The 25,383-nt window shown below is 43.7% G+C and overlaps 1 protein-coding gene across 1 annotated transcript; it reads left to right on the forward strand.

Moving 5' to 3' along the window:
* Positions 1 to 3,289: 3,289 nt before the first annotated feature.
* Positions 3,290 to 10,798, forward strand: LOC134450789 (aquaporin-12-like). Its single transcript, XM_063200772.1, has 5 exons — positions 3,290 to 4,191; positions 6,729 to 6,857; positions 7,065 to 7,188; positions 9,222 to 9,338; positions 9,826 to 10,798. Exons 1-5 carry the CDS (start codon positions 3,847 to 3,849, stop codon positions 9,960 to 9,962), a joined length of 852 nt encoding a protein of 283 aa, XP_063056842.1. The 5' UTR covers positions 3,290 to 3,846; the 3' UTR covers positions 9,963 to 10,798.
* Positions 10,799 to 25,383: the final 14,585 nt, after the last annotated feature.

The raw sequence follows: 25,383 nt of genomic DNA on the forward strand, positions 1-25,383 counted from the left end.
ATCACCTCAAAAGCACCTAAACGTGGCATGGAAATCTACGGGTATATTGAAGAGTGAAGTGTGGGTCACCAGACCAAACAAACAAAAACAGCTGAGAGCAAAGCATCAAGGATATCTGGGCTTCCATAACTCCCATGCAATGCCCTACCATTGACTTCAATGTTAATCGCAGCATTCCAGTTACTAAGACAAAGAGCTTATCACCAAGTATTGAACATTGAAATGTAATTTAGAAGGTACCAAATTCCAACTGTTTTGAGGTAAATGGGAAACAAAGAAAGACATTTGGATTACAACACTACAAAACTATTTTGCGTAATAATGTGGAACAGAGCATTTAAAGTATTTTATTATTTAAAAAATACCGTTATCATTGGAAGGTTCATTCAAAAACTTTTAAATTGTACTCTAATGGCTGATGACTTGAAAATTATGACGAGTCATTTGTATTGATTATTTGGGGAAACAGCGAAAAATGTCATTTGCATAATAAAGTGGAATGCGGTGTATACAAATATGGCACAGTATTTTGATGGGCTGACAACAATCAGTTTGTGAAGGCACATCACAAATGCAGTTGGCATCCCTTTGATCGCTTCACTCACCCACTCACACAGTACCTTTAAAACAGGGGTCCCCAAACTAAGGCCCGGGGGCCGGATGCGGCTCGTCATGCCCCTTCGACCGGCCCTCCAGCTCTCTGCACCTCACCATTTGAACTGGCCCAAAGAATCAATCCTCACAGAATAATAATGATAAAATACATTTTTGTAATATTTTATTTTGTTCATCAACAGGCCTTCCTACAGTTTAATTTTCACTAACCTACTGTGAATCACCAGAAGTTTCTTGTCTTGATAGTTTCTCATCTCACGGTAATATAAACAGGCCTACCATTTCTATTGTATCACTCATAAACTGTCAATCACCATATTTTTCTAACCTTCCCTAGCTATTTTTACATGATTATCAGAAATTAAAATACCTGTGGTATGTTAAATTGAAAACATCTGAAGTACTCACTTCTTTTGCAAATCACTTGTAATGATGAACTATTTTGTGCTAGAAATTATGGCTATAACAGGCAGTGGCCTAGTATACAGCCCACATGATTGATCCCGGCCCCTGATCACAGTCAGGAACAGTCTTTGTTTGAAACAGGGCAACAGTGTGTTCATTTTAGTGACTGATCTTGTGTTATGCTTTTTGTGTCCTTCATCACAGCCTACATACAGCCTATATTTTATTATTATCATTCATTCTAATCATTGTCCTTTTCTAAGTCTAAAGTTGTGTTTTTTCGTGCACTCTGTCCTACTCGTCGACAAAGCAACAGCATTGTGGTTTTATCATGTCTATCAACACCACTTTGCAAAACCATTTAGCCTGCACAGAAGCGTTTTGTTTTTCGCAGAATTGAAGCGGTGCTCAAACTTAAGCCTGGAAAATCTTGTTAAAAAAACATATATAATTTGTATGTCTGAATGTCTGCTATACATGACTTGTAGTCTGAAGTGTTGGTCGTAAGGAGAAATGTTCTTGTCTGCGAGCACGTAGGCCTACAATTTGTCCTCTAAAATAAACTCAGTAATTTTCCACCTGCGCTTCATCCTTAACGCTCTTCTGATATTATGTATGTCTGTTTGTACATTCTTTCACATTGTCAGCACAAAGTTGGCCTGTTCTGTTTTCTTTCTTATACAAAAAGTGTTTGTCCTTTTTTATTTATGCGTTATATACAACATATAACTCTTTGTAAGCCATTCATCACCCAAAAATCACCACACAACAAAAAGCTCTTAGTTTGAATGAACAATTGAAACGAAAGTGCATTTCAACCCATTCTTCAGAATGTTATACAGTCGTATACAGTAGGCTAGAATGAAGTGTGGCGGTGTGTGTAAGTGTTCAGAGATCATATATAAGGGAGATGAAGCAGGCGGGTTCTTTTCCGGTATCCACTTTACGTCGGGTGAACACCCCTTTAGGAGACCTTCGATTAGGAGACCTTTGGAGTCTTGAGGTTGAGAATAAATGGAGTCCCCTTAGCGCTGTAGATGGCGGTAGCGCACGTCTTGTGCAAACACCACGAAAAGAGCCCCCTTAGGAGACCGAATTTTGAGCACTCACGTTTGCATTGAGTGGGCGTGTTTCGATTCCTCTTTATTAAATATCCAACTTCTTTGGTGTAAGTGTTCAGAGATCATTCCTTGTTGAGATGCACCTTTAATGCCCTCTAGAGGCCAAAAGGCCAAACAACGGGCAGCTGAATAGCTGAGTTGAGCTGTGATGACCTAAGAAAGCTGAGCTGTCTGTGATATTGGTCTTTGCTCTGTTGAGGACATGGGAGGAATAGATGTCTGTCAGGTGTGTGTGTGTGTGTGTGTGTGTGTGTGTGTGAGAGAGAGAGAGAGAGTCAGACAGAGATATTCTGAAAATGTCCGTCATGGAGGGGGATGGTGTAATTGTGTGTGTGTGTGTGTGTGTGTGTGTGTGTGTGTGTGTGTGTGTGTGTGTGTGTGTGTGTGTGTGTGTGTGTGTGTGTGTGTGTGTGTGTGTGTGTGTGCGTACGTGCGTAACTATCCATCAGGGAGGGGAGAGGAATCTGTGTGTGTGTGTGTGTGTGTGTGTGTGCGTGCATGCATGCATGCGTACGTGCGTAACTATCCATCAGGGAGGGGAGAGGAATCCCATGATGCTTTGGGTTGTCTTGACAACCATCTGACCCTCCCCTGGTCCATTGACTTAAAATGTCATCCCAACACACACACACACACACAGACTCACACACACACACCATGGCTTCCCTCCAGTCCCAACACACACATACAGTACACGCACACGCACCCGCACAGCACGGCTTCCCTCCTGTCCTAACAGACACACGCACACGCATGCACACACACACACACACACACACACACACCTCACTGAAACACCTTTACACCCCGGTCCCCACAGCCCAAGCCAGCAGCAAAAAAGAAAAAAAAGATAGAAAAAGAAAAAGGAAAAAATGTTTTTTTTTGGACCCGTCCTTGGGAAGGGCAACATGCCCTAATTGAAGCTGTCGTTACACACACACACACACACACACACACACACACACACACACACACACACACACACACACACACACACACACAATCTCTGGCACAAACTACAGCCAAAGAAGAGATAAGCAACGCTCCCATGCACACACACACACACACACACTCAACGCCACGTCATCGCACACACTCTATAAACATGAGTTTCAGAGCCAGGTTGCCCTCTTTTGGAGTTGCACACCTGTTCTCTCCTCTCCACTCCTCTCTTTTGCAGCTAGACCCTTCTCCTGTCCTATGCTCTACCCTCTCCCCTTCTACAGCTGGATGCCTCTCTTTCAGAGCAGCTTAGGGTAGAGACTTTTCTTGCCCACTTCTCTCCTATCTTTTACAGCTATCTTTTAGAGTTTACAGTTTGACTTAGACGCTTGTCCTTTTTCAACCTACCTCTGTTCTCCTGTCTTTTGCAGTTAGACACCTTTCCTCTCCTTTTAGAGTAGCTTAGGGTTTGACACCTGCCTTTCCCATTTGTAGTTGGACACCTCTCCTCGCACTTCTCTTAAAGTAGCTTGGATTTTAATTGACACCTCCCCACTTCTCTCCTCGACTTTTAAAGTTGCAGTTTGAGTTAGACAACTCTCCTCCCTCCTCTCTCGCCTCTTCTCTCTCTGTTTGGAACTAACCACGTCAGGATCACAGGATCCCCTATTTCCCTCTCTGTGCTGACTGGCTCTCCCCACCTGCCACTCTACGTGCTCATTGGCTGTCCTCCGTCTGCCTCTGCGTGTGATTGGCTGCAGCCATGTCGAACCTGAACGTGACGCTGGCCTACTTCCTCTCTGTGATGGGCCTGAGTGCTGTGGTTGGTGCGTGGCTGCGGCGTAAGGGCGGGCGGTGGGCGTACCTAGCGCAGCTCCCCGCCTCATTGGCCCTGGCCTCCTGCCGTCTCGAGTGCCGATTGGTGGAGGAGCTGGGCGGCTGGGCTGGGGGGCTGGGCCCCGAAGTCATCCTCTCCGTCCTCTTCATCACGCTATTGGCCCACGGCCTCTGCTTCCCCGTCGCCGATGGCAACCCCAGCTCCTCCCTGCAGGAGATGCTCCTCGTGCGCTCCTCCACCTCCTCCACACTGCTCAGCATCCCGCTGCAGGTAACTATGGCAACCATAGGATATGTTATAGTAACTATGGGATGTTTTATATATGTAGCCTACATATAGACATGCTACTATGGCAAGCCATATGATGTGCTATGGTAATGGGATGTTTTATATATGTAGCCTACATATAGACATGCTACTATGGCAAGCCATATGATGCGCTATGGTAATGGGATGTTTTAGGCATATATATATGTATATAGACATGTCACTCACCTTCCCTCTGCACGCAACTATTTCAACCATGGGATGTGTTATAGTAACTATGGGATGTTTATGTGGCCTACATATGAAGAGTTTCGTTGCGAAACGACGTATCCACCATTTTTGACATTTGCATTTTATTATTGGAAATGACTGTTCAAAAGGCATGTCATCTATGTGTGAATTCTTGCCATTCAAATATTTTGAGAACATATGCTACTTTATACATGCCATTTAGCCTCCTGCTGTGGGTAACCATGGCAGCCATATGATGTGATATGAGAACTATGGGATGTATTATACTAGCTACTGTATGTCTAATCTGTCCCACTCAGTTTCCAGCTAGGTAACTATGATGATGACCAGAGGCGATTCTAGGGTCAGGTGGGGCCCCAAGCGAAAATGCAAAAGAATGGCGGCCCTGGGGCCAGACAGCAAGGTTGGCCAGCAAGGCCCTTGGACAGCAAGGTTCTGGCCCCCCACAAGCCCCTTGAAATACAGAATAGGTTTTTTTTTTTAAATTAAGACATAAAAGTATGGGTTCCGTTATCATGCTGAAACAGGACACGGGACGTTAACATGCAGACAATTACATCTAAGAAATGCAAAACCCATATTTTTTTCTCCCATATTTTTTTCATTGACAGTCGGCAACCATAATACATGTGTATAGTTCAGCCCCTTTACTGGGAGGAATTTAAAAAACAGGCCCTCAGTGACATTTAATTGAATACCCCTGATCTAGGGGCTTTGGGGGCCCCAAGCGGCTGCTCCTCTGATGATGACCAATGTAGAGTAGAGTGGAGTAACTTTATTGATCCCGGGGGAAATTATGGTGTCTAGTAGCCTACATAAATACACACAATGCCAACATGGACATTTCAAAAAACGTATAACACAGGTAATAGTCAGGGAGGGACAATAAATAAAGGACAATTGTGCAAAAACATATTCTGTGAACCAAGAATGAGTGTTGACAATACATCTATGATTATGGTAGTGATTGTGATGTAGAGTTGTACTGTGATGTAGAGTTGATGTAGAGTAGATTGAACTAAGGCATGAATAGTATTCAACAAAGAACATAAATCCTGGTAAGGTGAATGAGGACAAAAGGGGAAGTGATCATGAAGCAGTGCACTGAGGATGATAGGGGTGAGGATTTTCTCAATCATCACAACATCACAGTCCACACACACACACGCACACGCACACGCACACACACACACACACACACACACACACAGTCTTTGTGATATGCAGAAAAAATATGTCTAGTGCTCATGAGAGTTCCATAGTGCAATGATTATCCTAGATAGTGCATTGCAACAGTCCCTTGTAGTGCAAATACGTGACATACCGTATGAATGAGTGACGTTATCCAAGTCTACAATGAAGCACCATGTTGAATGTAAAGCCACTTTGAGTTCAGGTAATGCTGCCGGAGCTGTTTACATACATACAGTATGTTTAACTATAGACCTATCTATCCTGGATTTCAATGGCTGGCAGCTAGGTGGTGCTCATCGAGTGCTGATGTCTAAAGTCTACTAGGCGCTGCAGTTGTTTAATATGTTTAAAGGTGCACTGTGTAGTCTTTTTAGTAGTTTATTTCCAGAATCACAAATGTTACCCTTTTCACAAATACCTACCCCAACCATCAAATTCTGAGTATTCATTATGAGTTCTATGTGCCACTCAGCTAAGACACAGGTGACAATGTGGACACTATAATTTGGTGTGTGTGTGTGTGTGTGTGTGTGTGTGTGTGTGTGTGTGTGTGTGTGTGTGTGTGTGTGTGTGTGTGAGAGAGAGAGAGAGAGAGAGAGAGAGAGAGAGAGAGAGAGATGCCTTGGCTAAATGTACTGTATGTAACAGTGATCTATACATGGTTATTTTTTGTGGAAGTATGTGTGTAATGTCTCATGGGCAATGCCTTTTTGTATTTATGTATGTGTGTATGCTACTGTACACCTTCATTTCCCCATGGGATCAATAAATTATACTCTACTACTCTACTATGACTGGAAACATTCCAAAAGGTGTATCTTATACATTTCCGCCAGTTTGAATTTCCAGAAATATAATTTTTTAACTGCAAAACTTGCTGTACTTACGTCACACAAGTTAATATTAGTTTATTAATTAGTAAATATTTATGGAAACATCAAATGTGGTAATAGGCAGCACAGCTTCAGTCAGCAGCATAGTTACCTACTCTCGCCACCATCCTGCACAGTGCACCTTTAATACGGACCCTATGTACCGTATATTCTCCACCTAATCTGTGTAAAATGTATATTATGTATTTGTCCTCCTGGCAGCTAGGTGGCGCTTATCTGGGCCTGATGCTGTCTAAGGCCTACTGGGCCCTGGAGCTGAGTGACATGCACATGCTCCGTAGCCTGATGGGAGACGAGTGCTCCTCCTCACTGAAATCCTCACTTCTACTGGTACACACACACACACACACACACACACACACACACACACACACACACACACACACACACACACACACACACACACACACACCTCATTGTATTTTGTTTTATACTGTATTATACGGTTACTGTATTATATGGATGTATATTGTATACGTATAACTGTGTGTGTGCGTGTGTGTGTGTGTGTGCGTGCATGTGTGTGTGTGTTTCCAGGGTTTCGCGTGTGAGATGGGCACATCCCTCACGCTGCATCTGCTCGTGCTGTACACACTCAAGAGACACACTCTCATCAGAGTCCCCCTCGTCGCATTCACACACACCCTGCTCACACACGCAGGTAAGACACACACACACACACACACACACACACACACACACACACACACACACACACACACACACACACACACACACACACACACACACACACACACACACACACACACACACACACACACACACACCTGTGGGGTAATACACAAGCAGCTCTTTTAGGCTGTATTGAAACAAGGAAAGCCTCCTAGGTCCCTTTCTTTAGTCCAGGCCAAAGTGTTCTGACATGATACAGTATGCTGCAACTTTGGCTGCCGTATCAGTAATCTGTGTCAGGTCGTTCAATCATTAGACAAAGTGGGGAAAAAAGAGGCAGAATGGTCAAAATGAAAGTGGGCTGGCCCAAAGCAGACCGTTTCCCGGCCGACCGGTATAGTAGCATAGAGTTGCCGCATGTGACTGAAAACCCACATACAGTAGCCTACATACAAAGCACGCACACCGATTTCCTCATAGCATTTAACCTCTTTGTGCAGATAGGTACGCAGGCAGGCCCATTCACGCTTCGCTGATAACGCTCCACTACATTATCAGAACGAGAGCCAAATTAAGACTTGGTCATTACAATTTTGGTGACAGTAAGGCTTTAACACAGGCGATGGACAAAGGAGTTGATGTATATACCATAAAACACAATATGCTGAATGTTCTGAATGTGTAAAGCGGGGACTGGCCACTGTTAATGTTTAACTATGGAATCTGTGAAAGGGCCTTCTGTTCCTGTGTAAACCCTCTGAGTTTGGGCAACATGCACGCACGCACGCACGCACACACACACAAACACACACACACTCACACACACACACACACTAACAGGGCCACTGACCGCTTTGGTCGGGCCCAGGACAAAGCCAGTTGAAAGGGCCCACCACCTAATTCATACAATGTAGTGAGGGCCCAATTTGCTCTGTCCCCGGGCCCGGGACAACTGGCCCCTTTGTTCCCCGTCGGCTCTTTTGCAAACACACACATGAGCACACACACGCGCACGCGCACACACACACACACACACACACAGGGCTGCACTGGGACCAATAAGGCCACTGTTTTATACACCATACACTACTGCTGGATCTCAAATGGGGCATTGTGCACTTTGAGCACTATGTTTCAGTGTGCAACTAATACGCCATACACACTGAAACATGAACACTGAAGTACACCATTTGTGATTCATCAGAAGTCCTATGTGCTAGTGCTACGTGCTGTGTCTATCAGTGTTGCCAGATTGGGCTGTTTCCCGCCCAATTGGGCTGCTTAGGATGGCCGTGTGCGAGTAAAAATGGCATTCAGCAGGAAAACCCGCCCAGTTTTTGCTATAGAAATCAATAGAATTGGGCGGGATTGTGTGCTTCTACGCGGGTTTTGAGCATTTTTTGGGCTGGAAATTATCGGCTTCATCTGGCAACCCTGGTGTGTATCTCAGTGTGCTGTGATAAACTCTCTATATGCTGGGGTGGATGTGTCTCTATGTTAAGCTTTATCTACGTATATGGTGTTTCTGCGTTACGTAAGCTGTATCTATGCTGGTGTGGTATGTTTCTATGCTTGTATGTCTACTATTTCAGCATGCAGCTACTTGTCTGGCTTGGCTAGCCCCTTACATCTTAAATCATATCTATGAAGGGTTTATTTGCAAAACGGTGTATCTCGATTTTTTTTACTTTTGCATTTTATTATTGGAAATGACTGTTCAGACGTCATATCACCTATGTGTGAATTCTTACCATTCAAATATTTTGAGAACACAGTTTTTTTAGCGATATAAAATGCATTTTGCAATGCCTTTCAATGGAATGCCCAATACAAAAATGTAAATTTCCCAACATTCTACAAAATGGAGATACACCGTTTTGCAAATAAACCCTTCATATGTAGTCCTTATATTTCAGATGGCAGCTACTCACCAGGCTTGGCTGGCCCCTTACTTCTGTGTTAGTGAACCATATTATGTAGGCCTACTATTTCAGCTAGCATACTTGTCTGAGTTGGCTAACCCCTTACTCATGTTAAGCCATACTATCTGTTCTATTTTAGCAAGCAGCTACTCATCTGGGTTGGCTAACCCATCTCTGGCATATGCTGTCACCTTCTACTGCCCCGGCTTCTCTTTCCTGCAGTACGCCCTCGTCTACTGGACAGCGCCCCTCTCTGGTGAGTTTGAGAAGTTATAGGATTCAGAGAAACACTGCATAAGCTTATGGGACTTAAACAGCATTGGGGTTTGTTTGTTTTTTGTTTACATGTTTGCTTGTGTGCAGGGCTCTAAATTAACTTTTTTTTATTCCCAGCCAAAATAGTTAGTAGATGTTAATCTTACTAGTCAAACACACTCACTAATGGGTCAATGTGGTGAGTAAGTTAGTGTTTTCTACCAGCCAAACTGAATTTTCACCAGCATTTGGCCAGTTGGCTGGTATTATTTTTGAGCCCTGCTCGTGTGTGTGTGTGTGTGTGTGTGAGAGAGAGAGAGAGAGAGAGAGAGAGAGAGAGAGAGAGAGAGAGAGAGAGAGAGAGAGAGAGAGAGAGATCACAACAAATTATAAATGGTTTGGGAGCACAAATATTATCCATGATGTCTGACGAATATTCATGTCGGAGAAGTATATAAATTCAAACACCTGTGTTGTCATGGTTACAGGCATGGCACTAGCTGTGTTCCTGTACATGGGACACATCCCCAAGTTGTTCAGCCGGAACCTGCTGTACTCCCAGAAGGGACGCTTCCGCATCCCCAAGAAGAAGGAGTCTGGAGAGGCCAGAGAGAAGAGCAGCTGAACACACACACACACACACACACACACACACACACACACACACACACACACACACACACACACACACACACACACACATGAACCCATGCACATACACACATGCAGATACACACATGATTGCTACGTACCTATACACATACAACACAAGGCATTTGTTTGCTACTCATGATTTAATCTTTTTTATATCTTTTTCACTTGTATGAGAAGATCTGAAACAATAAATGACAAGACATGAAGTGAAGTGAATGAAGTTGAATTTGCATCAAATGTATTATTCATTTATTCAAATTTATTCGCAACCCCTTGTCCTACTATAGGTTAGGCTATGTCATATTGTCATTACTGTTGATTGTCAGTTATCACCCGTCTGTACAAAGAGGCTACAGGCAGCACAGCGAGAGTCATAATAGCCGGCTGCAGGGGGCAAGCAGACATTCCTCAGACAGACAGACCAGGGGTGATAGTGAAAAAAAAAATCCTGAGCCTGAACTTTTTTCCTTGCTCTAACGACGACGACAAGATACTGCATAGAGATTTTGACACATTATTCAAACATTTAATAGCCTGTGTATGACCATTATTCAAGCCTGATAGCAGAAGAAAACCCTGAACCTGTAACACTTTCTGAGAGAAGAATAACCTAATGGCTAATTATTATCAATGTTTTTATTTTTGCAAACTCTATCAAGCTTGAAATCAGGCATGGAGCCTGAATACTATCAGCCCTGAGACAGACAGACAGAAAAGTGGAGGGAGAGAAGGTCACAGAGTCACTGGGGAAAATAAAATGTGAGGGTGAAACCTCTTGGATGTTTAATGAAACGTACTTTGTTCCTCATACGATTGCTACTGAATGACTCTTTTATTATCCATGTCGGTGTCTCACTGTAGCACCATCCACACACGTTTGCACACAGTACAGCACACGCGCACGCACGCACGCTCGCTCGCATGCATCCTAACATGTCACTAAATGTCTTTTACATTTTAGGCCTAGCAATAATAACTACAAACTGATAAGTTAGAGAAAACAGCTTAACAGTGCACATATTTATGTGAATTGATAACAGTAGCGGAAAAAAAACATAATAACTGTAGTTGTACATACTTAATAACATAACAGCTTAACTAAATAATAACAATAACAGCTTAACAAAAACACATGGTTGGTTGGTTCTGCTCTCACTACCATGCCATTGAACCCAACTCGTCGGTCTAGCAGTTAGAGCCCCAGCTTGGTACGCCAGAAGGTCTGGGCTCGCATCCCGGACGCGTCATAACTGTACTTGTAATATACTTTACTTTAACAGCTTAACAAAAACACAGGCTTGGCAGATTTTAAGACATGCCAAGTCATGGAGCCAAATTCCACCCGGGAGCAACCAGTGTAAGGGAATATCCCTTTATATATTTTTTTGTTTGTTTGTATATAGTTTAACATTTTTATTTTACCTGGAAAACAGACCCATCGAGATTAGATCTTCTAAAAGGGTGTCCTGGCCAAGTGGCAGCACAGTTTGGGTGAGCAACAAGGGTGAGGGGAACATCCCCTTAGTGTTTTGCTTCCTCACACTTTGCCAAGAGATTGCGTGACACTACCACTGTTTAAGACATAGGCCTACAGTATCATTTATTTTGACACGTGAAACAATGTGGAACCAGTTTCACCCCAGGTGACCCAGTTTCATTACTTCACAGCTTCACTACTTTAGTAGCGTGTTCCATTCTCCATACTGTGCACTGTGTACTGTGATACAGTGCACTTTCCACCCTCAACTTAATGGCTAAATTTGAGGGTGAAGTGCAGGTCCAATTCACGTTCTGTCTGATACACTTCACGGAAATGACGGTTGTCGCGTGTCATCAGAGTTTACCAACCGCCAATACAATTCATCACGGAAGACACTGTTCCTTATGTTGACAATTTTTGTAAGTTACCCCTTTCTCTTATACACATGGCTATTGTCTTTGGAATCAAAACTATGCTGTCATCAGAGATTCGGCAGTTTGTCCAATCTGACACTCAACCAGAGAGGAAACTACATAACAAACATGGCGGCCGTTGAGTGCGAAAAGTGTACATAACTCCACACTTCAAAAAACGGCCGGTTTGAGGACGTTATCCGGGTATTAACCAGGGGTTGAACAATATTTCCATCAGCAAATAGTTTTTTCAAACAAGACAAGTGATGCAAATCAAAATTCTTTGGAAGTTGCTGTTGACAGTGTAATGTTGATTTAACTGATCTCTGTTTGCATTCAAAGTAAATAAAGGAAAATCACAAGGCAGACAGAAGCTTCATATCCGTGACCTCTCTTCTTCTCTCTCACTCTCTCATCAGACTGACTGGTTTGGCAGCCCACACTTGCATCTCCAACAACACTCCTAACACACTCTTTGGTTAATTCACATTACTGATACTGTTTGACAGTAAAATAAACACTTTTACTGTACAAATGTTAAAATGTACAAATTGTTGTGGTCTCTATATTACTTTTTCACTTAACTATTTTTATTTTCCCCTCCCTGACTATTCCTGTGTTATTTGTGTCTTGAAATGTCCATGTGGGCATTTGTTTATTTGTGTATTTATGTAAGCTACTGGATAAGCGCACAATGCATCCCCCCACTTTTATTGGAAAGCCATTCCATGCCCCCCTCTTTTGTCCATCAAATTCTCACCAAAATCACCTTTTGTAATATTAATAAAAAATAAAATAAAAACAATTTGCCTGTTGTGCGCAATTACAAAAATGATTGATGTTGTTGTACAACTTGTATCATCACATTATGGTAACACTGTATCAAACCACTCTGTGAATCCCATTGCAACACTTGACGTTGCGTAGACAAAGGCTAGAGATCCATTATAGCGTTACGTTATCGCAGCTCAACGTACTGGATGGCCCAGTGTCGACGCACTGCTACTACAGCTCGCGTGGCCCGGGAGTTATATACAGGAAGTATATCAATCGACATTTCTAGCCGTTTTTATCGATATAGCAAACCAACTGCCCCTAAATTACAGTTCTAAATGCTCTTACCGAACTCGGCACGTGTTTTTTTTCTCACAGCTTGGCCTCGTGTTGTTATGCTTATGGTCGAAATCGAACATAATCATTTGAACCCAGGCATCATAAGCACATGCAACATAAATTCTTGTAGTCTATATTTTGTACATCCAAAAGTTCGATAGATGTCAAAAATCTACTTTTACGGAGGGAAATGCACCTTCGTGATGACCACAGGTATCATGGGACATCTTCATGTGCTCAACAGTCATTGGGTAACGCAGTCCGTCAGCCGCTGCTAATTTGCATGACTTTCAGGAGAGCTCAACTTTTTGACGCGCCACCGGACCCATGCTCGCCGTGCCGGAATCCCAACATGCATTGCGAGTCCGGTAACGACGATATGCCGCATTTCATTGAAAATTAATTGAATGCGTTGGTACGGCTTGCGTCAAACTGACAAATGGATGGGTACCGTAAACCTTGCGCAGCCTGCAAAAAGCGCAGGCAGCGGTGCCCCGAGTCCTACTGATTGCTGTGAGCTCAGCGTGGTCATTCAAGCAGTCTCTCTCTCAGACTGCTATGCCTAGCTGTTCGCTTCGGTGCTGCTACCCACTTTGACACGTTCAATGAGGAGTCCCTGAAAAGGTAGAATTCTATCACTGTTTTAGATCCACACGATTCACTGCCTGTCACGAAGGCAACATTTTCAGACATCATTAAGCCATTAATAGATGCAACTTTCCAGGCTAGTTCTCTATTCAAGAGCTTTACAGTTACCTCCTAGCATAAAAGATCCTGCATAGTGCATTCATTTGGACTGGCCAACTTAACTAACTAAGCCTACTTTAGTTTTAAAGCTGTTCTATTTTTCGTGCATTATAGCCAATGATGCAGAAAAGGAAAAGACAGGGGACAATAGACGGCTTTTTCAAGAAAAAACAAGTAAGTTGACTTCTCTCCCTCTGCAAACACTGACATGCTTGAAAGTTGCAAGCTATCTGTTTCGAGTGCTAGTAGCTAGGGCTTGACACTGGCACCTGCAACCGGCCAAATGCTGGTAAAACTTGGTTGTGGCTGGTAACAATTTCAGTGTCACTAGCCAATTTGGCAGGTAGCTTATTCTATGGTATGACATATCAGAAAAGCCAATATTCTGCACTTTGCACCTTGTGTATCAATTGTTTGTTTTAAGTTCAAGAAAAAGCTGTTCGTTTTATTTCCATGTAGAAACCCATGCACTCGTCTTCTTGCTATACGCCCCTAATATTCTGAGGTTAGATGTACAGCTTCATGACAACCCCCCCCCCCCAAAAAAAAAGTGGCTAGTAGAATAGCTGGATGGCTAGTGACTCGGGAGAACCACTACAGTGGCCAGCAAGCCAAAAAGTTAATGTCAAGTTCTGGCTAGTAGCCTACCGCGGTTGGGATACACAGGTATTTTTGACTAGGGATCCTTTACGGAGAGGAGAGATCCTCGTGTCATGTGATTCGTGTCATATTCAAACCTCGTCAAAACGCACTTCAATATACACGGTCTAGGTCTCCCACTAATGAATCACTCAAAATGTGAATAAAGTAGGCCTATGTATTTTTTTTTTTTAAGTCGAGTGCTATTTCACAGCAATCAATTTACTGGTCTGGTTCGTCACGCAGAGATTCTCGAAGAGAGAATTCTCCGCAGGGATTTTCAGAACTGACATCAGTCTGCGAGAAGTCTGCTGCAACAGTCACTGAATGAATGTGTGATACAAATACACGAAAATCCGGATAACGTGAAATTTGACTTTGACACTTGAACGTGAAATGTCCCCCAGCAGCACAGTGTGTTAGTTCGTCTCTTGTTTTCTTAGAACATTCTTAGAGGAGAAAAATCATACAGTTGAGGACGATATTATTAGCCCCCCTCCTGAAATTAGACATATCTCTTCACTGATAATTGAGAATGATCATTATTAATAAATGTATGTTATTCTGGAAACGAATACACCATGGAGATAGTATCCAATAAGTTAAATTTGGACTTTTCCATTTTCACAATGAGTTTAAACAAAAAAGTGTAAAAATGGCAAGGACAAAATTATTAGCCCCCTTATCATTAATAGTCAATACAGTGCCATTTATGAACAAAAATTGACACCAGGCACTTTGATTAGTTGTTAACTATGTTGGCACATGTCCTACCAGGGATTTTGGCCCATTTTTTTCATTGCAAATAGTTAAGCTGGTCCAAATTGCATGGATGTTGAGGATGGACATTCATTTTCAGCACTCTTCAAATATTATCTAAAGGATTGAGGTCGGAACCACTCCATGGCCATGGTTTTAGTATCCTTGAAGAACATTTGAACTATTTTGGATACAAATTTGCGTGGTTTGGGGGGCCCACTCTAGTATCTTGCAGGGGGGGGGGCAAGTGTTTGTGTTACGTCACTGGGGCTACTAATTTTGTCCTTGTCATTTTTGCCCTTTTTTGTTTAAACTCATCGTAACAATAGAAAAATCCAAATTCAACTCATTGAACACTATCTCCATCAGTGTATTTGTTTCCAGAATAACAGAAACGGTTAATAATGGTCATTCTTACTGAGAAATCAAGAGAAATGTCTAATTTCAGGAGGGGGGCTAATAATATCGTCCTCAACTGTATAGCCTAGGCCTGGGGGGCACTACGTCTACCTCAGCTTCTGGACCAGAATGGATGTCAAGTTTTAAAGCAAGCAGTGATTCCAAAATTATGTATGTCAATTCTATTACATATTGAAAACTACATGAATACACCCCATCTTTATTTACAATCACTACATTTACGTGAGACATTCAATTTCGAATTATTAATTCTGAATGAAAAGTATTATGTTGAAATTTATTATATGAACATTATTATATATTATATGTGACCGTGAAGAAATGCACACGACACAACTAGGATCTTATCTGATAGCAAAAGTAGATTTGAGTTTTATTTGTATAAGGAAAGAAAAAGTAGAAAAATACAAGTGTCCACGTTCTGGACATAAAAGAGCCTCAAAAGGAAATAAAATGAAAACAACCAGAAAAATACTCTTACAGGGTCGCTCTTTTTATCAAATGAAAACACTCGTCACAGTATACTGCCTCAAAACCCCAGGAGGCTATTCTAAATAGGCGATTACAAAATTGTAGTTACAAAGTAGTTACAAATGCAAGTCTGAACTACTAGCCATCAAATCTGTACCCCGTAGTAACCACGGTACAAACGGTAGTGGTGATATCAATACACACCGCGCCACACCAGCGCGTGATCACTGATCTTTACTTCACCGGACACCGAGGTTCCAATCATTCTCGGGAAGATGATTTCGTGTCTCGCTTGCGCTTGCAAGGTTTCCTCATGAACCGTTCACTAAACCGGAAATCCCGCCCCAGCATTAAGTCACTTCCGGTTTTGAATAAAATTAAATCCCAAAATATTGAAACAAAATAAAATCATCAAAAACCTTAAATATGACCCGGTTACATTCTCCCCTGCTTACAAGTCACCGGCCTCGGTGACTACAAATGAGTTTCTTATTTCCCTCACAGCTTCTCTGAACAACACTGTGCTTAAGTCAGCAATTATTTGGGAGATTACAGCTGAAGAGCTTGGATCTAAAACTGACTTCGGTTCATGATGCAGGTTAGAGTGTTGACCTGCGGTCGACCTTTGACTTCTACGGGGAAGGGGAGCGGGTTCAGGCATGGGATCACCTTCTGAAGCCAAGTCTGCATCGTCAGATTCTACCTCGTATTCGGGTTCGGGAACGTCTTCATCCCTGTCTGACTCACCCTCGATACTAGCCTCTGTGTTATCCTCACTGCTAGGTGTCATGACCTGACCAAGGTCCTCAGTGAGAGCAGGGGTATTGGCTGAGCTAGAAACCATCACTTCTTCCATGACTAAACCATCTAGAGTGTCACCTGAATTTAGACAGTCCTCTGGCGGGGACTCTGGGGTTCGTCTCAGATGCCGGTTATTGGTTTGTGACCTGGGGACTGGTAGAGACACACAGGGTCTGATGTCAACTCTGTTAACTCTTTTTGTAGGCCCTCCTTCTATAGGTTCTACGGTGTAAGTGGTTCCTTGAATCTGCACCACCCGATGAGGAATGGGCTTCCAGGCATCTTGAATCTTATTTCGGCCTGGGGGCCGGTTTCTGACATACACAATCTGACCTAGCTCAATCGAGGGACAGTACACCTTTTCATTGGACCTGGCAATGCGTTCAGCAGCTTTTTGTTCACCATACTCTTTGGCCCTGGCATGAGCCTCTTTCAAACGCCGCTGATGTATTGCCAACCAGTCGTGACTGGGTTCTACGGTGGACTCCTGTCCTAAAAGAGCATCAACTGGGAGGTGTGGGTCCACCCCGAATAGAAGGTAGTAGGGAGAGTAGCCTGTCGTTGAATGCGGGGTCACATTGTATGCATAGACTAACTCTGGCAAATACTCTGGCCATCTGCGTTTCTTCTCTGGTGGGAGAGTGCGCAAGAGGTCGTGTAACGTCCTATTAAAGCGCTCACATTGGGCATTGCCCGTGGGATGATGGGGGGTTGTACGACTTTTCTTCACCCCATACAATTTACATAGCTCTGCAATCACTTCGCTTTCAAAATTTCGTCCCTGGTCTGAATGCAAACGCTCAGGGACCCCGTACTTCAAAAACCACTCCCGTAGCAGAACCTTGGCCGTGGTGTCTGCTTTTTGATCACGCGTTGGGAAAGCCTGAGTAAACTTAGTAAACACATCCGTGATCACTAAAACATTTTCCCTACCGTCACTAGCGGGTTCTAGAAGAGTAAAATTTACTGCGACTACTTCCAAGGGCCTGCTAGCCAGAAAAGACTTCATGGGAGGGTGAATCTTAGGATTGGGCATTTTGGTTAACAAACAGCGTTGACATTTCTTTATCCACTGCTTAACATCCTCATAAATCCCCACCCAAAAACATCTTGGTTTCAACAATTCCAGAGTTCGCTCAATGCCTTGGTGCCCCATAGAGCCATGAACACTCTCTAACACCTGGGTCTTTAAACAGCCTGGCAAGAGTAGCTGAGAGCATTCCCCATACCTCACGTCATCAATCACCCGATAAAGCAGTCCGTCCTTCTCCCTAATATATGGCCAATGTTTATTGACTAGGGATAACACTGGTTGGTCAAGGTGTTTCCTCTCCTTAAAGTTAGGCTTAGTCTTGCTGTCCCAGAACTTTCTAAAAGGGCCCAGTACTGGGTCCTGCACCTGAAATGCCCTCAAGTCATCTTTGGAGTAACCAGCTAACGTGGGAGTATTACCTTGGGCAGCAGAACCAGAACCATCTCCATTTTCAGTTGCGCGCATCTGCCTAATCTTACAACTCTCAAGACATGCGGTTGTTAGCTCAGTGCCGAGTGATGTCCCCTTCCGTATCAAATTGCAGATAGCCACGCACCCATCATACTCCATGTCATCTGACATAAGTTCATGCTCCCCTGCAAATGGGTGCCTAGATAATGCATCAGTAGCCCGGTTGGACCGGCCTGGCCTGTATTGAACATCGAAATCAAAGACTGCTAACTGAGCCATCCATCGCTGTTCTAATGCTCCTAATCTTGCAGTGTTGAGATGGCACAATGGATTATTGTCAGTAAAGACAGTGAATTTAGAACCAAGCAGGTAGCCTCGGAACTTTTCTGATATTGCCCATTTCAGAGCCAGAAGTTCCAATTTCATACTGCTATAATTTCTGTCATTTCTTTCTGCATTTCTGAGCCTACGGCTTGCATACGCAATTACTCTCTTTTTTCCTCCTTGTTGTTGATACAAGACTGCTCCCAAACCTTGATTACTGGCGTCCGTCTCAACAATAAAAGGACGAGTAAAGTCAGCATACCCTAGTATTGGGGCACTAGTGAGTTTCTGCTTTAAAACATCAAACGAGTTCTGACATTGTGGAGTCCATTGACTGCACATCCATTGATTCACCTTAGAGGGAGGACCTGAATTCAAGCAGAAATTCACTAGATCATGAAGCGGGCTAGCTATATGTGAAAAGTGCTCCACAAATCGCCTATAGTACCCACAAAACCCTAAGAACGAGCGCAGCTCCTTCAGTGTGGTAGGCACGGGCCATTCTTTCACGGACACTATTTTGCCTGGGTCGGTTTCAATTCCCTCCGCTGATATCTGATGACCTAAGAACTTAACTTTCTGCTGCAGGAAGTGGCATTTCTCTAATTTGACTTTAAGACCGGTATCCTGCAGTCGTTTCAAGACTATGTCCACTCTTTCGAGGTGCTCCTTGAATGTCTTTGAAAAGAGCAGAATGTCATCCAAAAACACCAACATTATTTGGAATATCAAGTCATTCATTGCAGTTTGCATTAATCTTTGAAACGTTGCAGGACCATTACAAACCCCCATGGGCATGCGCAAATACTCATATAGGCCAAAAGGGGTAGTGAAAGCGGTTTTATGCTGATCTTGTTCTTTTACTGCCACCTGGTGGTACCCGCTTGCTAAGTCAATTGTCGAGAAGAATTCAGCGCCCTACAAAGCATCAAAACTCTCATCAATTCTTGGCAGCGGAAAAGCATCTTTCCGTGTCTTCAGGTTGAGCTTACGGAAATCAACACATAGCCGTATACTACCATCAGTTTTTCTCACTACTACCACTGGAGATGCGCAAGAGCTACAACTCTCTTTGATTATACCCTTCTTCAATAGCTTGGATATATGCTCTTTCACCTCTGTGTACTGGTTAGGTGGAATTCGCCGATAAGGTAGGTTCACAGGTACATCATCCACTAAGTTAATGTCATGCTTGACTCTGTCTGTGTATCCCAAGTCATCATCATCAACAGCAAAAACATTCACATACTTGGCAAGCACAGCCTTCAATTGCTCCTGTTGCTCCCCACTGCCTCCAATGTCTAATTTGTCCAAGACAGAGGAAGTGCCAGCACTACTGGCACTGGGCTGATCAACTGAGACATGTTCGGTACTTGCTGAGACACGGTTGAACTTCACTTTAACTGGAGATTCATCACTTAAGCACTCCACTGGGGAAAATACCCCAAGACGGGTCCTAGGGTTTAACCACACATCTTCTGATGAAAGATTCACCACTTGCACAGGTACCATATTATTGCTAGCCTCAACCAAAGTGGGTAGAACTACAAGACCTCTCGGCAAAGTGAGGTTCCCCAGCTCTAATAGCCGCAAGCTGTCACCTTCTTGCACTTTCGGAAGACCTTTCGCCATAACCGTAACCACTGATGCTGAGGGGATGTGGGCTCCATCCCTACCTGCCAATTTGGCCACACTTCGCCTAGTGACGGTACACTTCTGCACCTGCTGAAAGGCACTTCTCCAGTCTGAATCAAGGTTCCCCCCGAGGACAGTATCGAATTCTGCATGCACTAATTGACGACAGCGGCTAATGATGTTCATGCCAATAATCACTGCAGTTTCTGAGTTTGGTGGGTCTTTCACAACAAGGAAGCCACAATCTGGTATTTTCAGGCCCATGGTCTCAATCTCTAGCTCAAGATATCCTATATATGGGATGTCTAATCCATTAGCAGCAGTTAACCTTAACCACCCAGTTGTAGCCAACATGTCGTTATCCTCCCCACCCAAATGCTGGCGGAAAAACTGTTCAGTTATGGTACTGACTTGGCTACCAGTATCTAGCAAGCTACTAGTGACAACACCGCGTATGTTAATATCAACAGTCGGACATGTTCCTACTGCACGGGCCAGTAACCGATCCTGAGAAATCGGGGTTTTAACTGAGTCTGTATTGCTCCCCCGAATCGCTTGACTCACCGCGATCGGGGCCTCTAGTTTCCCTGATTCCTACCGCTTTGGGGTGCATTTTGTTTCTGTGGGCAGTTCTTGGCTATATGCCCTTCTCCTTGACATTTGAGACAGATGGGTTTGCCATCATCTGTGAATTTCAACTGGGGTCGTCGGCGGGTATTGTTCTGTTCACTAGAATTTGTCCTCTGCATAGTTAGGGTCTTTACAGCAGCAGTCAACTCACTGATCTGTTTCCCTTGCTCAGCTACTACTTTGAAAAGATCACCTACAGTCCCAACATTCTGTTCATGAGCGGACATTGCATTGCACTGAGTCTCCCTATCTCCACTGTCTCCTTTAGGTCTGCTTTTAGAGGCTTTAGAATGGCTAGCATCCTCCACTGACCATAAATAGGCTTCTTCTCTGACCTGTATCATAGTGGAGTCAGGCTTCTCCCTGGCGAACTTCCTCAGTTCTCTCTTAAGGAGTGGATCACTTAGGCCTTCAATGAATTGATCTCTGAGAACTTTCTGCTCATTAGCTAGGGCATTAGGGTCTTGTTTCAAAACTACTCGCAAAATCTGACACAAGGCATGTGAGTAGCCCAGGATATCCTCCCCATCTTTTTGTTTTCGGTTATACAAATCATGCAGAAGCTGAGCAATGCACCTTTTATCTCTAAAGGCTTCTCTGAGGTATTTGAACAGGTCTGCCACGGGTAGTGACTTTCCCCCACTACGAAACCTCATCTCCTCTAGAGCAGCACCCTTTAACAGTGACATTACAAAGTCATACTTGTCATTTGCAGATTGGTATCGAGCATGTGCTACACGCTCAACCTCTTCAATAAAATCATCGACTGAGCGGCCATCTTTCTCATAGTCGCCACTGAAAGGCGTAATTTGGCGTTCCCTTGGCACATAAACATATGACCTCTGGGGTTCTGACCTCTCTGGTTCTTGACTCAAGGCAGCAATAGCTGCCAGGGCTTCACTTTGTTTACGTCTCAGTTCAGACACCTGTTCTAAAATGTCCCCGTCTTGAGGAACTTCCCCAGCGCCTCTATTTTCAGGCACTCGTTCCTCGCCCCCCACTGCTCCCTCTTGTCCCGGCTCCATTCTCAAAAGTCTTTCTCACAAGTAGTCAAGGATATTGGGTGTAGAGCAGTCGGCACCCTGGGCTGGTCCGAGGAAATCCTGGGAGCTACAGTCTCTTGGCCGAGAGTCCTCTCAGCTGATTCAAGGTCCACCGATCACTCCTGCCGGTCCCTCTGTCTGCACCCCGTCAGGCTCCAGCCGTCCAGCTGCTCACGTCTGCTTCGTATCACCACTACCGTTTACTGTTCTCCGCAGCAAGACACTAACCCACTCTAAACTATCAGATAACCCGACCCCACTCCTGGTACCAAAATTTGTGACCGTGAAGAAATGCACACGACACAACTAGGATCTTATCTGATAGCAAAAGTAGATTTGAGTTTTATTTGTATAAGGAAAGAAAAAGTAGAAAAATACAAGTGTCCACGTTCTGGACATAAAAGAGCCTCAAAAGGAAATAAAATGAAAACAACCAGAAAAATACTCTTACAGGGTTGCTCTTTTTATCAAATGAAAACACTCGTCACAGTATACTGCCTCAAAACCCCAGGAGGCTATTCTAAATAGGCGATTACAAAATTGTAGTTACAAAGTAGTTACAAATACAAGTCTGAACTACTAGCCATCAAATCTGTACCATAGTAACCACGGTACAAACGGTAGTGGTGATATCAATACACACCGCGCCACACCAGCGCGTGATCACTGATCTTTACTTCACCGGACACCGAGGTTCCAATCATTCTCGGGAAGACGATTTCGTGTCTCGCTTGCGCTTGCAAGGTTTCCTCATGAACCGTTCACTAAACCGGAAATCCCGCCCCAGCATTAAGTCCCTTCCGGTTTTGAATAAAATTAAATCCCAAAATATTGAAACAAAATAAAATCATCAAAAACCTTAAATATGACCCGGTTACATATATCCTAATCAGGCACGTCTCTGAATTAAAAGCTTTCTTACAAATAAAAGCAGATCTCTGACTGACATCACATGAAGTCATGATAATATTTTATACCACGGTGCTTGTTAAGTAAGAGTGTAATTAGGAAGGTAGGAGGAATATGTTTATATGGTGTATTAACATTTGATTCACATTACATTGTAGCAAGCAGACACCTTTAGGGTGATCTGTATCCTAAAGGCGACTAGGAGAGGTTTGGTTGACAAGTGAACTTAAAATAAATATTTAAAAATGAGCAGTACATTAATGATAAGACATGGTGGACTCATGAATTAAATATTCACTACACTCCTGCTCATTGCTATGTACTTGTTTAGGATCCGCAGTTGCCGCAGGTCCCTGCCTCAGTGAGAGAAGCGGATGTGGTTGATGTTGCAGAGGTGAGCAATCTAATATCTTGGATATTATGAATGGATATAGTCTGGCCTTACCATTACCATAGCATTGTAGTAAATCGGAGAGGTTGGCGAGTTAGAGAATATATATATATATATAGAGAGAGAGAGAATCTAGAGAAATATAGAATATAATAGAATAGATGGTCTGGAGCTGTGTAAATAAGCACTCATTTCAGGTTGCTAGGATAAACTGTTAGTTTGAAGCACCTCATTATCCCTCCTTTTGCTAATAGTCTTGGTTAGACATCAAATAATATCAGACATGTAGAGAAATTATAAACAAGAGGAAGAGTACCGGGATGGATTGCTAAGGCCAGGCCAGAGTGGACAGGGAGTAATAATATTCTGCATTTTAAATTTAAATATTTCAATTAGGAGGATGAACAGGTGAAGGAGGTGTCCAGGAGTGAGGTGGAAGGAGATTAGGAGGAGGAAGAAGGAGAAGGTAGCCGAGAAGACGCAGGCCAGGATGAGAGAGATGATAGGAGTGAGAGTGTAGATTGTGCTGCAGTTTACATTAAAACCAACCATCCAGACCCTAAGAATATTGTGAAGCTTTGTCTTCCAAAATAAACGCTCACTTTCCAGGCACAATGGTATACAAGATTCCCATGGCTTCACGTGAGTCCGTGTGTGGAAGGCGTACTTTGTTTCTATTGCAACAAAGCGTTTAAATCAGAGACATCCACACTTGCCAAAAATTCAGAGCCAGCCTTTATTTCAGCTGGCTACAAAAATTGGAAGAAAGCCTTAGAGAGATTCGAGTCACACGAAAAAAGTGAATGCCACAAAACCGCGATAACAACATGCCTACACGAAGGCAAGTCAGTTCAGTGCCAGCTGTCAAGTGTGGCTGCACAGCAGCAGGAGGAGGCAAGGGCACGTCTCCTCAAAATAATCAGTGGGTTACAGATGCTAGCCAGGCAGGGTCTCGCCATAGAATCGTGAGTGCGTTGCAATATGCGACCTTACCTCCTCCACTTGCCTCCTCCACTTGCTTCTCGTCATGATGACATCACTGACAACGGCATTATATTTCAATATCTTGCAAAAGCTCAATTGTAGAGTCTTTTTCTCATTTGCAATTGGGATGGTGAATGAAAAACAGTCCCTCAAAAGTTGTTGTGGCTAGGCTGACAGCTGGGAAACTTTCTCGTTTTCTCCACGGAGGAGGGGCCAGGAGGCGGGACGAGGAGACAAGCGCAAGTGGAGGAGGCAAGGTCGCATATTAAAACGCACTCCGTATATGAGAGGGAGATAAAGCAGGCAGGTTCTTTTACGGTATCCACTTTACGTCGGGTGAACGCCCCTTTAGGAGACCTTCGATTAGGAGACCTTCAGAGTCTTGAGGTTGGGAATAAATGGAGTCCCCTTAGCGCTGTAGATGGTGGTAGGTAGCGCGCGTCTTGTGCAAACACCTCGAAAAGAGAAGAAGAAGGAGGGACAACGCCCCCTTAGGAGACCGAATTTTGAGCACACGCTTTTGCATTGAGTGGGCGTGTTTCGATTCCTCTTATTATATATCCAACCTCTTTGGTCTCGCCATGCGTGGGCACGACAGTGGGGAGGGCAATTTCGACCAATTGATCAAGTACAAGGCAGAGGACGACCCTTGCCTTTCAAAATGGCTGACCAGGAAGAATTCATATGTATCTGCCCCAATCCAAAATGAATTTCTTACACTGTTCAGCTGTGCAATCATCAGGGAAATTGCAGATTCCATTACCGCTCTCCCATTACAGTACTCTGTAATGATGGACGGCACACGAGATGTGTCGGGTAAAGAGCAAGAGGCCTTTTGCTTACGTTATGTGGATCATGACCTGATTGTCCACGAGGAATTTATTGGCCTTTACGAAGTGTCCACTACTACAGGCGAAAATCTTGCAAGGGTGGTGTTGGATGTGCTGCAGTGCCTGAATATGCCGATCAGTGGGTTGCGGGGCCAGGCATACGATGGGGCGGCAAACATGGCTGGTAAATACAATGGTGTCAAAGCCCAGACCCGGCTGTAGAACCAAGCTATTGGACGGGCATTCGATGGGGTGTGGGGGGGCACCGTGGCAGGGGGTGTGGTGGTCCTCCCCCACAAAAATGTGTGTTTCTTAGATGCAATTTCCTGCATTTTAACCAAATTATGGGCCAGTTTCAG

This window comes from Engraulis encrasicolus, chromosome 6, assembly GCF_034702125.1.
Source record: "Engraulis encrasicolus isolate BLACKSEA-1 chromosome 6, IST_EnEncr_1.0, whole genome shotgun sequence".
Taxonomy (NCBI): Eukaryota; Metazoa; Chordata; class Actinopteri; order Clupeiformes; family Engraulidae; genus Engraulis; species Engraulis encrasicolus.